Source organism: Bubalus kerabau, chromosome 1, assembly GCF_029407905.1.
Source record: "Bubalus kerabau isolate K-KA32 ecotype Philippines breed swamp buffalo chromosome 1, PCC_UOA_SB_1v2, whole genome shotgun sequence".
NCBI classification, from domain to species: Eukaryota; Metazoa; Chordata; class Mammalia; order Artiodactyla; family Bovidae; genus Bubalus; species Bubalus kerabau.
Genome location: NC_073624.1, coordinates 180,061,780 through 180,081,541, shown reverse-complemented (window position 1 = coordinate 180,081,541; position 19,762 = coordinate 180,061,780). Strand labels below are relative to the sequence as shown.

Here is a 19,762-nt window from a genome sequence, read left to right as displayed (position 1 = left end):
ACCCACCCCCAGCTTTTGTAAGCACCAGCTGTCAGACCTGTTGGGGATGGGAGGATGTCCAGCCCTGGCGTTTCCAGTTTTAAGGGAAAAAAGCCAAAAATCCACTTTGGGCCTGGTCTAGCCCTCTCCCCTCCCAGTCTCCTCTCATATCCACTCCCCTCCCCCTGAGGAAACTGAGGTCCAGAGAGGCCCCAGTTTCCTTGATGGGGCCCCCTTCCCATACCCTGTCCAGATCAAAAGGACAGCAAGGGCAGGAAAGGGTTAAGTTTACAACTTGGGGTGCTCCACTACCCCTGGGATAATGTTTGTCTGTCTTTGGCCGAGGGTGACCTTTTTTTTCCATGACCACAATCCTCCTCCTTTTAGACTATTATGTACTTAATGTTTTATTTAATTGTCTATGCTATTGCATTCTTGAATCCATTCCTTTAAAAGAATCTTTTATTTTGATGTCCTAATTCAAAAACCCTTCTCATTGCCTCAGATAGTCTGTAAGCTTAACAAATATATAATAACACAAGGAACATAAAGCTATGGATTCTAGCTGGAAAAACTTCAGGGCTACCAGGGTGTTAAAGACACATTAGCACCCAACTGAGACTTTCTGCTGGAGCTTGGGCTCCTTGCAGACACTTGGGGACCCTGCTGCCTGCCTGTGGATCTCCGTTTAGCTACTTGTGAACTGTGCCTCAACTTTCCCCTTCTGCAAAATGGGGATCATAGCAACATCTGCCTCAAAGGTATTTTGAGGAGTCAGTGAATTGAAATAGATAACTCTAGTTGAATCTTCTAGAGGGCTTCCATGATGGCTCAGACAGTAAAGAACCTTCCTGCAATGCAGGAGACCTGGGTTCAATCCCTGGGTCGGGAAGATCCCCTGGAGAAGGGTATGGTCACTCCAGCATTCTTGCCTGGAGAATTCCATGGACAGAGGAGCCTGGCGGGCTATAGCTACACAACTGAGCCACTAACACTTTCTTTCACTTTCTCTAGGTGAATCTGGCCTGGCTCAGATTAAGTGCTTTACAAATACTAGTGTGTTTTTTTTGTTTGTTTGTTTTAAATGATGAGATGGTTTCAGAGACAAGTCAGTCACATGATTAATTAGAAAAGGAAACAACTCTCCTATGATATGATTTCTCTGTTGATTAACGCAGTGTCCATGAATCCCTGAAATATAAGTTTCCCGCCAGGTGAAACGCTGGCCCAGAAAAGGCCAGCTCCTGGACCTCGGACCTCCTCGGCCCTGGGGCCCCGCAGTTCCGCTTTCTTGGCGCCAGCCAGCCTGGCTTCCACGAAGGGCCCCTTTGTGCCCCACCCCCCGCACAGCTCTCATGTGGACTCTGGCCTCTCTGGGCCTCAGTTTCCTCATCTGGAAAACAAAGGAGGAAGTTTCTGTTAGCGCGGGAAACTGGCGTTGGAGATTCAGCAAGACAAGGCAGCCAACACAGGGTGGTCCCTGCAACGTGGGAGCCCCGAGTTATTTCTGAACGCGGCCCCTCCCCAGCCTACACGCCTCCGGCCAAACAAGGCAAGCAGGTCCTGGGAAGACTCCTCCCCCTGCCCTAGCCCCTGGGATCCGCCAGCCGTTTTACACAGGGGCCAGAAAGTGCAGACACCCAAAGGGCAGGTTGTACCTTAATGTGTGTGTGTGCGCGCCCGCGGGTGCGGCGCCCCTGGGTCTGTGTTTTCGCTCCACTTTCCTGTTGGCTTCCAGCTGCCCCGCCAGTTCCGGGGAGGGCCCTGGGCCCGCGGCTGCTCCCCCGCCCCTCTTTATAAAGGCCAGGCGGGCCTTGGGAAAGCTTGCACAGCTGCCCAGCTCGGCGGCAGAAACAGCCCTGCCCCATCTTCTGCTTCCCCTGCGGCAGCTCGGACCATGGGAGGCCCCCACGGCGGCCCCTTTCTTCTCTTTCACGGTGAGCGCTCTGGGGCCCTGAGGGGTCGGGGCAAGCGGCCAGGGAGCCCCCGGAAGCACCCTGTGGTGCCCCCGCGCCCTCTTTTCCTTGGAGAAATGCGAGGTGCAGCTGGCAGCTCTGGGGCCAGCCTGGAAGGGAGTCACATGGCCGGGCGTGGGGGCGGGTGCTGAGGGGGCCTGGGCCCAGGGGCCAGGCACCCCCACACGGTGGCAGGATCCCCCGGCATTTTCTAGAGTCTGTCCCTGTCCCAAAGAAATCTCTGAACTCTTTGAACTGCTCCCAAAGTGGGAAACAGGTTTGGGGAAGGAGGAGGGGCAAAAAGGAGTGCTGAGACCCTCCCTATCTCTGTCTCTGTCTTTGTCTCTGTCTCTCTCTCTCTCACACACACACACACACATACACACACACACACACACACACGTGGCGGCTCTTAACACAGGTTTTAGGGAGATCCTAGGGGGCTGGAGGACTGGGGGGTTGGACCTCTTCACTGCCAGGTGGGGGTACCCCCAACATGTCCCACACTGTCTCAGTGGCAAAATCAGCCCCAGAGACCCTCATTCTCGCTCCCCCGGATCCAGCTGGGATTCAGCTGCAGGTGGGTGGAAAAGATTTTACCGGCGCTGGTGGCAGGTTTGAACTTTTGCTGTGACTTCCCCAGGGCCTCCCTTCCCGCCCCACCCAGGGTGGCTCTAACGGTTATCTGGGCAGCTGGTTGCCTAAGCAACCAAGCAACAAAGAGAATGAAGAAATGGCCCTTGGGGTGCCAACCAGGGCTTCCCAGGTCGCCCTGGGACGGGATTCCCCGTGCTGGCCCACGTTGGCAGGCATAAGCTCAGTGGCTCCCGGGCGGGGAAGCTAGAAAGAGGAGTCTGTGTGGGGCACACCTGATGGAGGGGGAAGCGGTGTGTCACTGGAGCTGAATCTCACTGCCTCTGAGCCTCACTTTGCACATCTGTAAAATGGGGTAAGACCAATCTTCACCTTATTGGGCTGTGTTAAGTGAGTTCCAAAGCAAACTATTCCTAGTTCACAGGAAGAATTAAGTAAACAATATTTTTATTGGCTCAGCGGTAAAGATTCCACCTGCGATGCAGGAGATGTGGGTTGGATCCCTGGGTCGGGAAGATTCCCTGCAGGAGGGCATGGCAACCCACTCCAGTACTCTTGCCTGGAGAATCCCATGGACAGAGGAGCCCGGTGGGCTACAGTCTATAAGGGTTGAAAAGAGTCAGACGCTACTGAAGCGACTGAGCACACACACGTTATTATTTTACTGGTGGATCTGTGGGGAGAGTGGAGGGTCTGAGGAGGAGCAAAGAGAGGCTGCCTGTCCTGCCCCCACCCCAGGAATGTAACCGCTCAGGACTCGCCAGGGGGAATGCAAACCAGATGGGACTGGGCGCAGATGACCAGCAGCGCCTCTCCCAGCTCCTGTTTGGGCGACCTCCAAGGACCCAGATGGAGAAATTGTGGCCTGGGAGCCTCTGTGGTGGGGGAGCAGAGCCCAACCTCGCCCTGGCGGAGGGCATGGGGCTCAGAAGAGCTGTCCCACCCCCACACAGGGTCTGGGAAACTTGACCCCATTCCACCTTTTCTGTTTAAGTGTTATCACTTTTTGTTTTTTATTTATTTTTGGCTCTGCTGGGTCCTCACTGCTGCGAGGACTTTTGTCTAGTTGCTGTCAGCCGGGGCTACTCTCTCGTCGCGGTGCACGGGCTTCTCACTGCAGTGGCTGCTCTTAGAGGCACGCGGGCTCAGTAATTGTACCTCCCGGGCTCTAGGGCACAAGCTCAGAAGTTGTGGCGCACTTAGTTGCTCCTCGTCATGTGGGATCTTCCCAGTTCGGGGATCAAAACCATGTCTCCTGCACTGGCAGGTGTATTCTTTATCACTGAACCACCAGGAAAGTCCCAGTCCCACCTTTCCCAAGCTCCTCTGTTCACCAGATTCTTCCTGAGCCTTTTCTAGGCTCCAGGCCTCAATCTGTCCATCTGCAGAATGGACACAAACAGGGCATTTGTGAGCAGGAAGTTGGGAAATGGGGGCGAATCAGCCCAGGCTGCATAATCCTGCTGCGGTGGGGAAGGGGAGGGGTGGTGCGGCAATAATTTTGGGTCTGTCCTGCAAAGAGGAACTGAGTCCCAGCCGAGGGGGGAGCTAGCCAAGCCCTGTGACCCGAGAGGAGGACGAGAGAAATCCTCAAACGAGGAAGGGGAAGGGCATCCCAACCTCAGTTTATCCTTGCTGAGAGGGCTTCTGGGAGGGACTCCATGCCCACCGCCAACCTAAGGATATCAAGTTTGGACCTAGGGACTGAGTGGCCAGGGGACCCTCCGGTCTGCTGACCCCTCACAGCCCTTCAAGCCGGGCTCACAATGACAGACCCCAGAATTCCCCTGGAAGCTCCCTCCAGGGGCAACGAGCTGTGTGTGAGTCATGCTTTCCCTTGGCCCAGGAAGTGACTCACTCCTGCCCTTCCTCCTGCCCCATCCGTCCGCCCACTGCCCCCTTCTGGGTCTCCCTGGATTGTTGGGGTCTGTGCAGCCTCCTACAGCATTCCCAGGTGGGCAGGGACTGGGTGCCTCCCCCAAGCCCTCCATGCTTCCCCCTGTGGCTGAACTGTCCTCCCCCTCCCTCCCCCTTTGTTTCCATCCCCGCCTCCTAATTGTTTCCCTATCTCCCTCTCAATCTCCGCATCTCTGTGTTTCTTTGTCCAATCTTGGCCACGTCTGTTTCTCTCTTGCGGAGTTCCCTATTTCTCTGTCCATCTCTCTCTTGTTGCACAGTCACTAAGTCGTGTCCCACGCTTTGCGACCCCATGGACTGTAGCACGCCAGGCTCCTCTGTCCTCCAAAGTCTCCCGGAGTTTGCTCAAATCTATGTTCATTGAGTTAGTGATGCTATCTTACCATCTCATCCTCTGTCACCCTCTTCTCCTGCACTCAGTCTGTCCCAGCATCAGGGTCTTTTCCGATGAGTTGGCTTTTCCCCTCAAGTGGCCAAAGTTCCTGGAGCTTCAGCTTCAGTCCTTCCAACGAGTATGCAAGGTTGACTTCCTTTAGGATTGACCATCTCTCTCTATCACTGCCTGAACTTCTGCCTTTGTGTTTCTCTCCATCTGTCTCTCCTCTTCTGTCTCCATCTCTCTCTTTCTCCCTCTCTCTCATCTCTATTTTCTCTCCATGTCTTCTTGTCTGTCTCTCTTTGGTGAATTGTAAGGAGATCCCCATCTCTAAAGGCCCTGATGACTTGAAGAGGCCCTTAGAGTGGGGTGCCCCTGGGTGGTAAGTACAGCCAGAGAGGACCCCCTTCCAGCAACACCCCCAGTGTGAACCCACAGCATCTTCCTGTGCGCTGGGGTGGGGGCAGGGGGACCCCAAGGTTAAATGTCGCCACTGGGTCCCAAGACAGCCATCAGGACTGACCGACACAGGTGTGGGGTGGGTGAACCTGTGTCCCTGAGGAAGGGTATGGGAGCTAGAGGATCTTAGATTCAGTGTTGGGGGTGGAATCTGAGAAAACTGCCTGATCCAGCCCCCTCCTTACGTAAAGAAACGTTACCCAGGGAACTCTACTCAACATTCTGTGATAACCTCTATGGGAAAAGAATCTGAAAAAGAATGAATATATGTACACGTATAACTGAATCACTTTGCTGTTCACCTGCAATTAACCCAACACTATAAGTCAACTATACTCCAATATGACTTGAAGAAAAGAAACGTTGATGATAGTACACTTTGGTGCACCAGGCGATATCTGCAGGCTTAATTCTCACAGTATTGTAGGAAATGGGTCCTGTCATCATCCCCACTCCACAGAAAGGGAAGCTGAGGCTCTGAGAGATGAGGTCGCCTGACCACAGTCCAGGATGAGACCTGGGACCGCCTGGCTCCAGTCTGATTACTGAGCTGCTGCCCACACCTGTCCCCGGGAGCCGGGACCCCTCGGTGCTTGGAACTCTTCCTCATCCCTCAGTTTCTTTCTCTTTGGCTGTGCTTCGTCTGTGTTGCTGGGCACAGGCTTTCCCTAGTGGTGGCTCACGGGAACTGCTCTCTAGCTGTGGTTTGTGGGCTTCTCATGGTGGCGGCTTCTCTTGTTGTGGAGCACAGGCTCTAGGGTTCTCGGGCTTCTGTAGTTGTGGCACATGGGCTCAATCGCTGCGTGGCATATGGGTTCTTCCCAGACCAGGGATTGAACCCATGTCTCCAGCATTGGCAGGTGGATTCTTTATCACTGAGCCCCGAGGGAAGCCTGCCATCCCTCAGTTTCTGAAACCCACCTCCAGGTGACAGGTGGCAGATCCCCTGGCCGTGGGTGTTCATTCGCAGGCAGATGCCACGTACCCACTTTCTCCTTGAGCAACAGACAGAGACAGAGCCCAAGCCTGGGAGGGGCTGAGAGCCCCCTCTTCCTCGTTTGCATTACTCTGGGGACTGCATCTGCCCTTCCCTGCTGGTGGCCCCTCTGATGCCCCGCCCTCTCTGTTCCAGTGTTGTGCTTCTTGCTGACTCTGGCGGAAGTTGGATCCCAGAACAGCAAGGGTGAGTCTGCTGGGAGCAACGTGGTCCACAGCTGGAGCCTGGGGAAGGGGCCCTAGACTTCCGCCCGCACTGCTCAGCCCAAGCAGGAGACAAACCGGTTACAGGGGGAAGGTCAGGGTCACGCCTCCCCAGCACCCCATCTCCTGGAGTTGATCCTGTCCCCATCCCCAGCCCCTGGCTCAGCCCTCACCTTCTGACCAAGGTCTCCATCCCCACAGCCTGCGCTCTGCGGTGCCCTCCGAACTCCTCATGTGTCAATGGCACTGCCTGCCGCTGTACTCCAGGATTCATTTCTTCTTCTGGGGAGATCTTCACCGACCCCTTGGAGAGTTGTGACGGTACGGCGGCTTGGGGGTGATGGCGTGACATGCAGATATTGTGGGGTACAGTCCAGTGTTTCTGGGGGACATGGTTGTTGCTTGGGGGCCTCAGCCTTTGTCCTCAGGTCCATCATCAAGAACAGAAAAAAAGAGAAAGGAAAAGATATGAAGATGGACAGATGAGACATGAATACACATGGCTTCCTAGAGAGAGCACAGCTGGGTCTCCAGGAGTCTGGAGTCTGTGCCTCAGTTTGTCCTTTCAGGACTGAGGAGGGGGACACAGGGCTTCTACCCACACCCCAGTTCAGCACTTCCCACTGTGTCTAAATCCAGGGTGACAGCCAGAGGGCCAAGAAGAACAGAGCTGATTGCACAAGCTTTAGGAATGGCTTGCTCCAGCCACAGCCCAGTCTCAGCAGTATGGCCTGAGAGTCTTAATTCTTTCTAAAAGGATACTGATTAAACTTCAGGCCCAAAGCTGGGGAGTCAGGTAGGGGTTGGGAATCGCTGCACTAACCAAACTCGTGCCTTTGGGAGGTGACCTTTATCCTGTTGTGTTCCAGACATCAACGAGTGTGGCCCACCCTCACCAGTGTACTGTGGAAGTTCAGCAGACTGCCAGAACACAGAAGGGGGCTACCACTGCACATGCAGCCCAGGATACGAGCCTGTTTCTGGGGCAACAATCTTCCGGAATGAGAGTGAGAACACATGTCGAGGTAAGAATGAGGCTGCGCTTCCCGCCTCTCATTCTTGAGGTTTGGGGCCTCAAATGCTGAGTCCTTCCTGCAGCATCCTGGTTACAGGTGTGGCACCCAGGTCTGCGTTGAGACAGGTGTACCTATGCCTTGCCACTTGCACAGAGGGGCAGGGTGGCATGATGAACCAGGGGCCCAAGTCCTGGCTTTGCCCTCTGATCGCTCTGCGTGTGACCTTAGCCAGGATACTGATTCAGAAATCACTGTTTGGGACTTCCCTGGTGGTCCAGTGGTTAAGAATCCACCTTGCAATACACAGGACATGGGTTCAATCCTTGGCCAGGGAACTAAGATCCCACATGCTGCACAGCTCAGCCAAAAAAAAAAAAAAAAGAAGTCATTAACATGTGAGATGTCATAATATAATTGTGAGTTTATGCTTTAAACGAACAAACAAAAAGAGTGTCTTTTACGGATAACAACAAAAGTAGCTTTGCCTTTTACTAACTGTGTGATCTTGGACAAGTTACTTCACTGCCCTGTCCCTCAGTTTACCCATCTGTAAAAGGGGGTAACAATGGTGGTTACCTCATAGAGTTGCTAGGGTATAAATAAGAAGAAGAAGAATAACAAAGCACAAAACAGTGAGGGCTGTTGGCGTTTTAAATTATGGCCATCATGATCTAACTCACCCTTTCCAGGATGGGCATCCCTGGGGGCTGTGCCCCAGGGTGGGTGCTCAGGAGCAGCTGTCCTGTCCACTCCCTCACCAGGGACCCAGGAGGAGCCTGGCCTCCATACATCGCTAGGCTTTGCCCCCTTTCCAGTGGGAGAAGATAGGCAGGGGAAGGGGCAGAGGAGACCAGCAGTGGGCAGAGAGGGCTCCATGGAGATGGTTAGACCTGAATACAGAGGATGGGGAGGGGAGGAAAGGGAAGGTGGGAGGTGAGAAGGGGGCTGAGCCCAGGATCCAGAGGACTCTGAGGAGGGTCCTTTGACCCACTCTTCTGCACAGAAAAGAGCCCGCAACCTTGGTCCCAGCCCCTTCCCTCCTGCCCTGCAGATAGAGGGCGGCAGAGCTTCCCTGGTAGGAGGGAAGAGGGGTCCTGCATCTGTGGGGTCTCTGCTGGTTCACAGGGTGCTCTGTGGGTGGATGTTGTGCTTGAAACATGTGGCCTGGCCAGAGCCTTCACGTGAATAGGGAAAAGTTCCCTGTCATCCCATTGAACTGTGTGTTTGGGGAATGGAGTGTGAGCTGGTTTTCACCTGCCTCCTTGGCTGGATACCCTTGTGCAGTGATCAGCCTGCACAGCAGTACATGGTGGTCGTGGATCCCACTCAGTATCTGGCCTGGGTGTGCCGCCCACCTACTGTTGTGAGTTCCTCTAGAGACACGCATGAACAAGAGTGAGTTGGGAGAGGGACTTCCAAGGGCCTCAAGGAGGGTGCCAGGCAGAGAGCAGCCTACTGACTGGGACTAAAGCCTGCCGCCTGAAGACCTAGCTCTCTGGCGGGCTCAGCTGGACTGTCTGTGCAACCCCGTCTCAGCATTCCAGCCTTGGCTGCACCTGAGCACGTGTCCATCCGTGTCCAGGCCGTGGGGTCTGCTATGGGCAGAAGACAGGGGCTGCTCCCTGGCTTCCTCATCCCACTTTCTCCGGCATCAGAGGGCCATCCTGTGCATCTACCTGGTCTCCCAGCCCTCTCTGAACCCCAAGGCTCAGAACCTCTGCAGAGGGGCTCTTCTGAATGTTCAGAACATCCACCCCACTGTCATGGGGGTGACATTCAAGGTACTCGGTGCGGTCACAGCACCATGTGTCCCAGAACCATATCTGTCCTCTTTGCCATTGTTAATGACTGCTGGGAGGAGACCTGCCCCCACTGGGGCCTCTGACACCCTGGGTCGTGGTGGACTCTGGGGACCTGTCTAGAAATGCTGAAGGAGGAGATTCAAGGAACAGTCCATTGTCCCCGGCTGGCCATGGCCCTGGCCCAGCAACCTGCCTGGAGAAGACGCCTTCTGTCACCCTGACCCCACATCTCAGCTTCTCAGCCTCCATCTATTTCCCCGCCCCATCCAAGGCTCCACCCTGACCCTCCCCAGTAATTCCGGTTCACAGACCTGAGGCAGTTCTGATGACCGAGGCCTGGGAGGATGTTGTGTCAGGGGTGTCCCAGGGTGACATCAACCCCCAACCCACTGCAAGAGTCAGTTGAACAAAGAGGCTTCCATCTGGACCAGATGATGAGACGTCGTTAAAGACCACTTCCCCTGGCCTGACCCTTTACTGAGGAGACCAATCCAGGCCCCACAGTGACCCAGAAGGTGGAGGCTGAGCCCCACCCAGCAGGATGCACAGGTCTATGTCTCTAGTGGGAGGCCAAGTGCCAAGATGGCAGAAACACCTGCCACCCTTCACCCAAGGGCACCTGCCCCCTGCTCCAGCCACCTAGCCTTTGCTCATTGTGAACTTTGCTCAGATATGGATTCTTACCACTTCCTGCCAGCCTGGGGGAAGCCTTCATGGAAATCAGAAAAAGGTACCTTCATAGCCCCAAGGCTGCCTGGCCAGACATCAGCCCCACTGTTGAGCATGGCCTGGTGCCCACTGCCCAGGTGGCCCTGACCTTTTTCTGTCATCCTCATCTTCCATGCCACTGCCCCAAAACATTGTCCTTGAGCTGCCTGACTCAAGGGTGGATCTTGGTCCATCTTCATGGAGCTGGAGCCTCAGAGTTAGCACGGACAGGAGAGTGCTGTCCTGCCCGAGTCAGCAGGATCCAAGGAGAACTCAGATGGCAGCACTCGCCCTGGGGGAGTCAGGACAAAGTCCATCACTAGGAGCCAAGATGGGCCCTGCTGAGGGAACACAGCTACACTCAGCTTCCAGGAAGGCCCACCCAGTCCTTCGTCCAAATCCTCAGACTGGGACACAGGCAGCTGTGATGTTCCCATCCAAGCTGGGAGCTTCCCAGGGAGGCTGAGGGAGCCAGAACTGGCAGACGGGGAGGACTTGGGCCACTTCTGGCCACGTCTGGACAACAGAACGTCTGGGCCACCATGCTCGCCATAGGATGCCTCCGTGTGAATGAGGAAAGGCCCCCACTCACCAGGGGAGAGACAGTGGGCCCTTCTGGATCCTTCTATACCAGAAAACGTGGCCAAACTCCAGGCCCGAAGGCTGTCCACAACAGCAGGTATCCATCACGCTCTCCTTCCCCTTGCAGACGTGGACGAATGTCAGCACAGACCCCGAGTCTGTAAAGGCCGCAGCGTCTGCATCAACACCGAGGGCAACTACACCTGCCAGTGCCCACCTGGCTTGGAGTTCAGCCCAGAGGACCCGAGGCATTGCACAGGTAGAGACCCCAGGAAGAAAGGGTGAGGCGGGCCTGGAGCTGGGGAAGGAGCCGAGGCAGTTCCCAGAGCCCGAGCAGCAGAGAGAAGAGACTCGAGTTCCTGTGACGACAAGGGTCTGCCAGGGCCCTGCCTAAGGATCGCCTCCCCGAATGGTCCCACCACAGACCAGGGAGACAGCAGAGACTTCGGGCCCCAAACTTGGCTCTGTGAACATCTCCCAGACCTCACCCCTTCCACATCTGCCACATTTGAGCAGAGGAAGCTCTCACTTCCGGTTCCTAGAAGGGGAACCTTGGTCCAGGGCCCCAGAGGCAAGAATCCTTGGTCTGGAAGGTCCAGCCCCTGTGACTCAGTTTCACTCCTAGTTTTTCTGCCTATAAACTGAGGACCATGGCCCCTACCACGCCCATCTTACAGGTGTTTTTAAGAGTCAAGTTGAAGGCCACCAGGTGCTGACACATGCAGTCACAGTGGGGTCCTTGGTACTGGGCAGTGAGAAGCGGAAGTGGCGGTGGCGCTGACCCTCTGGCTTTGTCCTCAGATGTGAATGAATGCACCTCTGGGAGAAACCCATGCCACAGCTCCACCCACTGCCTCAACTCCGTGGGCAGCTATGAGTGCCGCTGCCGCCCCGGCTGGAAGCCTATTGCTGGATCCCCCAATGGCCCAAACAACACTGTCTGTGAAGGTTCGGAGCTCAGATGCTACACTCTTGGAGTGTGCGTGCATGCTCAAGTCGTCTTGTCCGACTCTTTGCGACCCCATGGACTATAGTCCATGGCATTATCCCAGCAAGAATACTGGAGTGGATTACCATTTGCTCTTCCAGGGGATCTTCCCGACCCAGGGGTTAAACCCACATCTCCTGGGGCTCCTGAACTGGCAGACAGAGCCTTTACCACTGAGCCACCTGGGAAGCCCACACTCTTGGAGACCCACACTCAAAACATCCGATCACATATTCAGTGGCACCCACACAAACCAAACAATGAATGCTGGATGTGTCCTGCTATGCCAGGCACTAATTCTTGTTAATTGAATGTGATTAATGTGTTAATTAAATGTGAGATCTGGGGGGTCCTGGAGAAGGAGCTGGGGTACGAAGGGGAAGGCTCCCAGGGACTCTGGGAAGCAGCTAATTGTTGTTCAGTTGCTAAGTCCTGTCGGACTCTTTGCCAACTCATGGACTGCAGCACCCCAGGCTTCTCTGTCCTTCACTATCACCCGGAGTTTGCTCAAACTCATGTCCATTGAGTAGGTGATGTCATCCTCTGTCGTCCGCTTCTCCTCGTGCCAGCATCAGGGTCTTTTCTAATCACGAGAAAAGATACTTCAGTATTTTCACAACTTGCCTATCTGTGCGGGGCTCATCTGCTGTGTGTCAGAACTCTGCACACTTCCCATAAATAACCTTAGTGTCCACCACTCGAGGATGTGCGGACACCAGGTGGTCACCTCCTGGGGGACTAATATGGGAAAAAGAGGGGCACGAGGAGGACAGGGGCCTCACAGGGCTGGGGCAGAGCCTGACCCCCTCCTTCTTGCCCCCAGATGTGGATGAGTGCAGCTCCGGGTGGCATCAGTGCCACAACTCCACCGTCTGCGTCAACACTGTGGGTTCATACAGGTGCCACTGCCGCCGAGGCTGGGAGCCTAAACCTGGATTCCAGGATAAGCAAAGGAACACCATCTGTAAAGGTACCTGTCCTGCCCTGACCCCAGGCCCCGCCCACAGCAAACACAGACACTGCCACAGCTAATGAACTGCTGTCCTGTCCCCTGCAGAGATCTCCTTCCCCACCTGGACCGCTCCCCCTGGAATCAAGAGCCGGGTGAGTGGCCCCAGTGGGGACCAGCGGCAAAAAATCCCTCCAACCAGCTCACCCTAATCACTCATTTTCCCCGAAGCTCCCCAACCCAGGATGAAACTCGCTGACTTCCCCACCTTTCCCCTCTCTCCAGAGTCTCTCTGCCTTCTTCGAAAGAGTCCAGAAAATGAGCAGAGACTTTAAACCAGACATGGCTGAGAAATCCATGCAGGTAAGGGCAGGACAGTGTGGGGTGGCTGGAGGATGTTTCAGTGTGAATGGAGATGCCCAAGCAGAGGCCTCTGGTCAAACGCATACATCTGTATACAAAAGTCACAGATTGCTATTATTTAGTTGCTCAGTCCCTCTAGGCTTCTCTGTCCGTGGAATTCTCCAGGCAAGAAAACTGGAGTGGGTTGCCATTTCCTTCTCCAGGGCAATCTTCCTGACCCAAGCTGTGTCTTCTGCATTGGCAGGTGGATTCTTTACCACTGATCCACCAGGGAAGCACCCCCACACACACACACAAACACACACGTGTTTGAGAGGAATATAATGTCAATGGAATGGAGCAGTTGAGAATTCACCTTTGGAGCAAGGCCACAGAGTTCAAATACCCCTCATCCCACCCACTGCCAGTTCTTGCTGTGTGACCTCAGGCAAGTGACTCCCCCTCTCTGAACCTCTGTTCAGTTGGGGAAAGGTTTAAATGAACTGATAGGAGTGAATCTCAAAGAAAAGTGCCTGGCATACAATATAAATACTATATGTCATATGCGCTTGGCCTGGTAGAAATACTGAGCCTCTAAAAAGATTATAATAATAAATTTTTTAAAAGAGAAATATGTGAGCCCTTTATGTCATTTGAATTTTTCCAGTAGCTGCATTTTTAAAATATAAAGGTAAAGAATAAATTTAAAGAGTAGAAGTATAAATGCTGGAGCGAGTGTGGAGAAAAGGAACCCTCTTGCCCTGTTGGTGGGAATGTAAATTGATACAGCCACTATGGGAGAAGGTATGGAGATTCCTTAAAAAACTAGGAATAAAACCACCATATGACCCAGCAATTCCACCCCAGACATATACCTTGAGGAAACCAAAACTGAAAAAGACACATGTATCCCATTGTTCATTGCAGCACTGTTTACAATAGCTAGAACACGGAAGCAACCTAGATGTCCATCTACAGATGAATGGATAAGTTGTGGTACATATACACAATGGAATATTACTCAGCCAGCCCTAAAAAGGAGCGCATTTGAGTCAGTTCTAATGAGGTGGATGAAACTAGAGCCTATTATACAGAATAAGTCAGAAAGAGAAAGATGCATATCGTATACTAACCTATATGGAATCTAGAAAAAACGGTAGGGCAGCAATGGAGAAGCAGACAGAGAAACTCAAACAGGGGCTCTGTATCAACCTAGAAGGGTGGGATGTGTAGGGAGATAGGAGGGAGGTTCAAAAGCGAGGGGATATATGTATACCTACGGCTGATTCATGTTGAGGTTTGCTAGAAAACAACAAAATTCTATAAAGCAATTATCCTTCAATTAAAAAATTAATTTTTTAAAAAAAGAAGTAAACAAGTGAAATTAAGGTGAAAATTGCATTTAACCCCATAGATTAAAACTATTATCATTTCAACGTGGAGCTGTATTTCAAGTGACATCTGGGGCTCAGGGCAACTGTTTCAGGCAGTGCAGACTTAGAAAGTGCCTGCATGTGTGCTCAGTCGCTCAGTCATGTCCAACTCTTTACAACCCCATGGACTGTAGCCTGCCAGGCTCCTCTGTCTGTGGGATTCTCCAGGCAAGAATACTGACGTGGGTAGCCGTTGCCTTCTCTGGGGGATCTTCCTGACCCAGGGATTGAACCCGCGTCTCCTGCATTGGCAGGTGGGTTCTTTACCACTGAGCCACCAGAAAAGCCTCAGACTTTAGAACAGGGCCTGACATAAAAGCAGTGCGTGATAAATGTTAAACACTGTTGCTGTTATAATATGTGCACATAGGCACATGCTCAACCCCCTTACTCATCTTCTGGCTACTGCCGTGTCTTGATGATTCCCCTGGTTCTGTCCCCCAGGCAACCCAGTTGGTTCTCCAGTGTGTACCCCAGTTGTGGGGGTGGGGTAAGGGGAGACGAGATACCAGGGTCCTTCGGGCAGCTCTTGTGGTGCAGCAACCCAGGAGCTGTCACTCGTCACCCACAGGACCTCGTCGGGTCAGTGGATGACCTGTTGAAAAACTCAGGAGACCTGGAGTCACTGGATCAGTCTTCCAAGCACGTCACAGTCACTCACCTGCTCTCAGAACTTGAACGGATCCTGAGGACCCTGGCCAAAGCCATACCTAAAGACTCCTTCACCTACCGTTCGCTTGACGACACAGGTGAGACCACGTCCTGCCCCACCCCAGCCCCCTAGGACCCCCTCCCACACCTGGAGCCCCCGATCACTGCCCCCTCTCTTCTCAGAGCTGTCCGTGGTGGTCCAGGAGCAGGGGAAAGGAAACGTCACCGTGGGCCAGAGCCACGCACGGATGCTGCTGGACTGGGCCGTGGCAGCTGCAGGCGGGGAGTCGGGTAATGGCAGGCAACCAGAGCGGGCACTCCAGGGACAGGGAGGGAGAAGCTAGGATATGGCTAGGATACAGGAAAGATTGAGGGAAAGAGGAAAGGGGGCGACAGAGGATGAGATGGTTGAATGGCATCACTGACTCAATGGATGTGAGTCTGAGCAAGCTCTGGGGGATGGTGAAGGACGGGGAAGCCTGGCGAGCCGCAGTCCATGGGGTCGCAAAGAGTCGGACAGGACTGAGGGACTGAACAACAGCAACACAGCTTCAGAATGTGCAGCCACAGGAAACCAAGCCTTGGGGCGGGACTCTGGGCATCATGGCAGACCAGCAAGCTTGAATTAGACATCTTCAGAGGAAGGATGGGGCATGGAAGCAAGCAGAGCAGAAGGTAGCCAGCATGTCTGTCCCCTAGGCCCCACCGTGGTGGGCATCCTCTCCAGTCAGAACATGAAAAAATTGCTGGCCAATGCCTCTTTGAAACTGGACTTGGAGAAGCTGAAAGAGACCTACAAGAGTCCTGTCCGAGGTGCCAAGGTCATGCTTCTCTCAGCGGTCAGCTCTGTCTTTCTGAGCAACACGAACACCGAGAAACTCGACTCCAATGTCTCCTTTGCCTTCGCCCTCCATGTGAGTCCTGGGGTGGGGAGGACAGTCAGCCACACTGCTCACCCCATAGCCAAGGTCCCCGTGGTCTCTTAGCAGCCTTCGTTTCCCCACCCCATCCACTGTGCTGCTTCCTCACACGTGCCTCAGGCCCTCTGCCTGGGGCACCTTTCTGCCATGTTTCAGTCCTTTACCTGTCAGCTCGTTCACACGTCACCTACTCATCTAGGTCTTCCTGGACCTGCTTGTTTAAATTACAATCTGTAATCACACCCCACCTTTCCCCTTTGCTCTTTTCTTTCACATTCAGCACTTGCTAACACACTATCTAGTTTACTTATTAGGTGTATTATTTTCTATCTGTCTCCCCCACTAGAATGTCAGCCCAGAAGGACAGGGATTTCTGTCTCCCCAGTTCACTCCCAGGTCCCCTGGCCTGGCACACACAATCGGTGCTCAGTAGACAAGTGTCAAAGGAGAAGCAGCCCTCTTTGGGGTCCACCCAAGCCCAGTACCCACAAGAGGGTTCCAGGCTAACTTCTATGACTGCCTCTCCCTAGGAACAGCCTGAGCTCAAGCCACGGCAGGAGCTGATCTGTGCCTTCTGGAAGAAGGACAGCAATGGGAATGGGTCCTGGGCCACCACAGGCTGCTGGAAGATGGGCAGAGGCAACGGAAGCATCACTTGCCAGTGCAGCCACCTAAGCAGCTTTGCCATCCTCATGGCCCACTATGATGTGGAGGTGAGCAGACGGGGCCATCCTCAGAAACCCACTGTGGCATGGCTGGCTCAGGCGGGACAAGCAGCTGGTTTCAGTGGAATGGTCCAAGAGGTTCCGCATGGTTGCACAGACCAGATGCAGCCCCTTGCTTGGGACCCCTAGACCTCCACATGACTCAGCAACTAAACAGAGTGGCCTGGCACTGCGGGCCTTACTTCAGCCAGTGCCCCTCTGATGGCCCACCCCCAACAAGTTGTTTAGTCATTAAGTCGTGTCCAACTCTTTCAGGACCCCACAGACTGTAGATCGCCAGGCTCCTCTATCCATGAGATTCTCCTGGCAAGAATACTACCAATTCCTCTTCCGGGGGATCTTCCTGACCCAGAGATAAAATCAGCATCTCCTAGTGGATTGACAGGTGGAATCTTTACCACTGAGCCACTGGGGAAGCTCCATCAAGTTGTTAAATATCACTAAAAGCTCCTGAGGGATCCATAGATACACTGGGCCATGTGAATACCTGGAATGGGTCAGGCAGAGTAGGGGAGGCTGGTGGTCCAGGCCCAAGGCCCAGGAAGGACACAAATGTGGGTTTTGATGAGCTCATAGTTGCAGCAAGGTGTTGGAGAGGCAAGAGATGAGATGGAGATGAGGGTCAGAGAGGTGGGCTCATCAGTGTAGGGAAAGAAGGTTGCAGCCATTGAGGATACACGGGGGACCTTCTAAGAACTGTCTGGGTGTGTGTAGTGGGGGCACTCATCCAGAGAAATTGGGGATACCTGCTGCACCCATGGGTGCAGGGATGGTGGTATTTAGGGTGAGAGAGACATAGTAGGTTTATTCAGATGTTGATGGTAGAGGAGGTGGACGGAGATGAGCCACCTGATCAGAGTCTTGCAGGCCAGGTCCCAGGTGGGTGTGGGTGGTGGGGTACAAGAAGGAGGGCAGGAAGGCCTCAGGGTGCTGATGGAGCCCCACCCGTCCCGTCCTGCATCTAGGACCCGAAGCTGGCCTTAATCACCAAGGTGGGACTGGCGCTGTCGCTGGCCTGCCTGCTGCTGTGCATCCTCACCTTCCTGCTGGTGCGGCCCATCCAGGGCTCGCGCACCACAGTGCACCTGCACCTCTGCATCTGCCTCTTCGTGGGCTCTGCCATCTTCCTGGCGGGCATAGAGAACGAAGGCGGCGAGGTGAGGCCCCGCCCCGTGGAGTGCCCCACTCTCACCTGGGCGCTAGACCTGCGAGGGCCTGGAATGGAATAGCTCCGCCTACTCCCAGCTGGGTAGGGTGGTCGGCCTCCCCTCAGCGAAGCATACGGCCCCGCCCATTCACTGCTTCTGCGTCCAGTCCCAGACCCGCCCACCGCTGACGTCACCGCCCCGTCCCTCCGCCCTCGTCCCCGCAGGTGGGGACGCGCTGCCGCCTGGTGGCCGTGCTGCTGCACTACTGCTTCCTGGCCGCCTTCTGCTGGATGAGCCTCGAGGGTGTGGAGCTCTACTTCCTCGTGGTGCGGGTGTTCCAGGGCCAAGGCCTGAGAAAGCTCTGGCTCTGCCTGATCGGTTACGGCGTGCCCCTGATCATCGTGGGCATTTCAGCAGGCGCCTACAGCAAAGGCTATGGCCGCGAGAAATTGTGAGCGCGAGGTGCTGGGAGGGCCAGGGCTTGGGGGTTGCACGGAGCCCTTGCTCCCCTCTGGGCTTACTGGGTGCTGACCAGACCCTCCCTTCTTGCCCAGCTGCTGGTTGAATTTCGAGGGTGGCTTCCTCTGGAGCTTTGTGGGACCTGTGACCTTCATCGTTTTGGTAACTGTCTCACCTCGCCCCACCCCACACCCTTGAAAATCTGAAGCACTCGGCTCCACATTGAGCCCCTGTACCAGCTTTCTCCCTGCAAGTTCCAAGGATACCCCCTAATCTGAATTCTGTGCTCCCTGCCCAGGGCAATGCTATCATCTTTGTGATTACTGTCTGGAAACTCACTCAGAAGTTTTCTGAAATCAACCCTGACATAAAGAAATTAAAGAAAGCCAGGTGAGAAGACAGGCAGGGAGGGGGGCTGACAGAAGAGGTGGGTGTGTGAGGTGGGGCCCCCAGCTGCAACTGGCTGCCTCCCCGCAGGGTGCTGACTATCACGGCCATCGCCCAGCTCTTCGTGTTGGGCTGCACCTGGGTCTTCGGCCTGCTCCTCTTTGACCCGGAGAGCTGGGTGCTGTCCTACATCTTCAGCATCCTCAACTGCCTGCAGGGCTTCTTCCTCTTCGTGCTGTACTGCCTCCTTAACAAGAAGGTGGGCCGCAGGCCAGGCTGCGGGCGGGGCCGGGCCTCTCCTCCTATCCTGGGGCCTGTCCTCCCCTGACCTGGCCTCTGTGCCCCACAGGTGAGAGAGGAGTACCGCAAGTGGGCCTGCATGGTTGCTGGGAACAAGTACTCCGAGTTCGCCACAACCACCTCTGGGTCTGGCTCTAGCCACAATCAGACTCAGGTAACGGCTGAGCCTGGGGTTGGGGGTACAGGACAGAAGGCCCCCGGGTCTCTGGGCTCCGTTCTCACGCTGTGCTCCTCTCTCTCCAGGCCCTCAGGCCCTCAGAGTCTGGCATGTGAAGGTGCAGATCTGGCCAACCAGCATCTCCTGTGGCCTCAGCAGCTTTTGCACACACAGATGACCTCCTCTCCTCCCTCTCTGCTCTGCTCCCTCCTGCCTCGGGCCCCACACACACCACGGAGAGGAGGGTGACAGCCGTCTGGTACCGAACCCCTGAACACCCAGCAAGGGTGGAGGGTCGGACCTACTTCCTGCTGCCTCTCAGCTCCACCCCGGTCAGCACCCAGGGTAGGGACAGCCCCCTCAAGTACACCAGGCCAGGACAGAATGAGGACTCGTGCCCATCCTGGCCCTTTCCCGTCATCTGTCTTTGCTACAGAACAAGAGGCCAAGGTGCTGAGACTTTGCTTCTAGGTTAAGCTAAGACTGAGGCTGGGTGGGAGAGGGGCAGGGCCCTTCTCAGCCCCTTGCCAAAGAAAGCTCATGGTACTAAGGCCCATCTGCCCCAGGGCAGAGGGTTCAAATGATGTGAAGGCTGTGGACATTGTCTGTTTTTTAAAAATCTGTATAAACCTTTCAGTGTTGACACTTCAAGAATTAAATTTCATGTTGACACAGAAGGTGGCATGTCTTGCTGGCCAGAGGCTCACTGACCAGG

The 19,762-nt window shown here is 54.6% G+C and overlaps 1 protein-coding gene across 4 annotated transcripts; it reads left to right on the top strand.

Moving 5' to 3' along the window:
- The first annotated feature begins 1,619 nt into the window (after positions 1–1,619).
- On the top strand, positions 1,620–19,724 carry ADGRE5 (adhesion G protein-coupled receptor E5). Of its 4 annotated transcripts, XM_055542794.1 has the most exons (20): positions 1,620–1,916; positions 6,413–6,463; positions 6,682–6,801; positions 7,350–7,505; positions 10,716–10,847; positions 11,390–11,536; positions 12,400–12,546; positions 12,634–12,680; positions 12,811–12,888; positions 14,872–15,049; positions 15,135–15,242; positions 15,651–15,865; positions 16,402–16,584; positions 17,562–17,753; positions 17,969–18,195; positions 18,299–18,365; positions 18,502–18,593; positions 18,681–18,849; positions 18,940–19,044; positions 19,134–19,724. In XM_055542794.1, exons 1-20 carry the CDS (start codon positions 1,877–1,879, stop codon positions 19,161–19,163), a joined length of 2,484 nt encoding a protein of 827 aa, XP_055398769.1. In that variant the 5' UTR covers positions 1,620–1,876; the 3' UTR covers positions 19,164–19,724. The 4 variants fall into 4 exon arrangements, with proteins under 4 accessions (XP_055398769.1, XP_055398773.1, XP_055398780.1 ...); XM_055542798.1 differs by lacking the exon at positions 10,716–10,847; XM_055542805.1 differs by lacking the exon at positions 11,390–11,536.
- Positions 19,725–19,762: the final 38 nt, after the last annotated feature.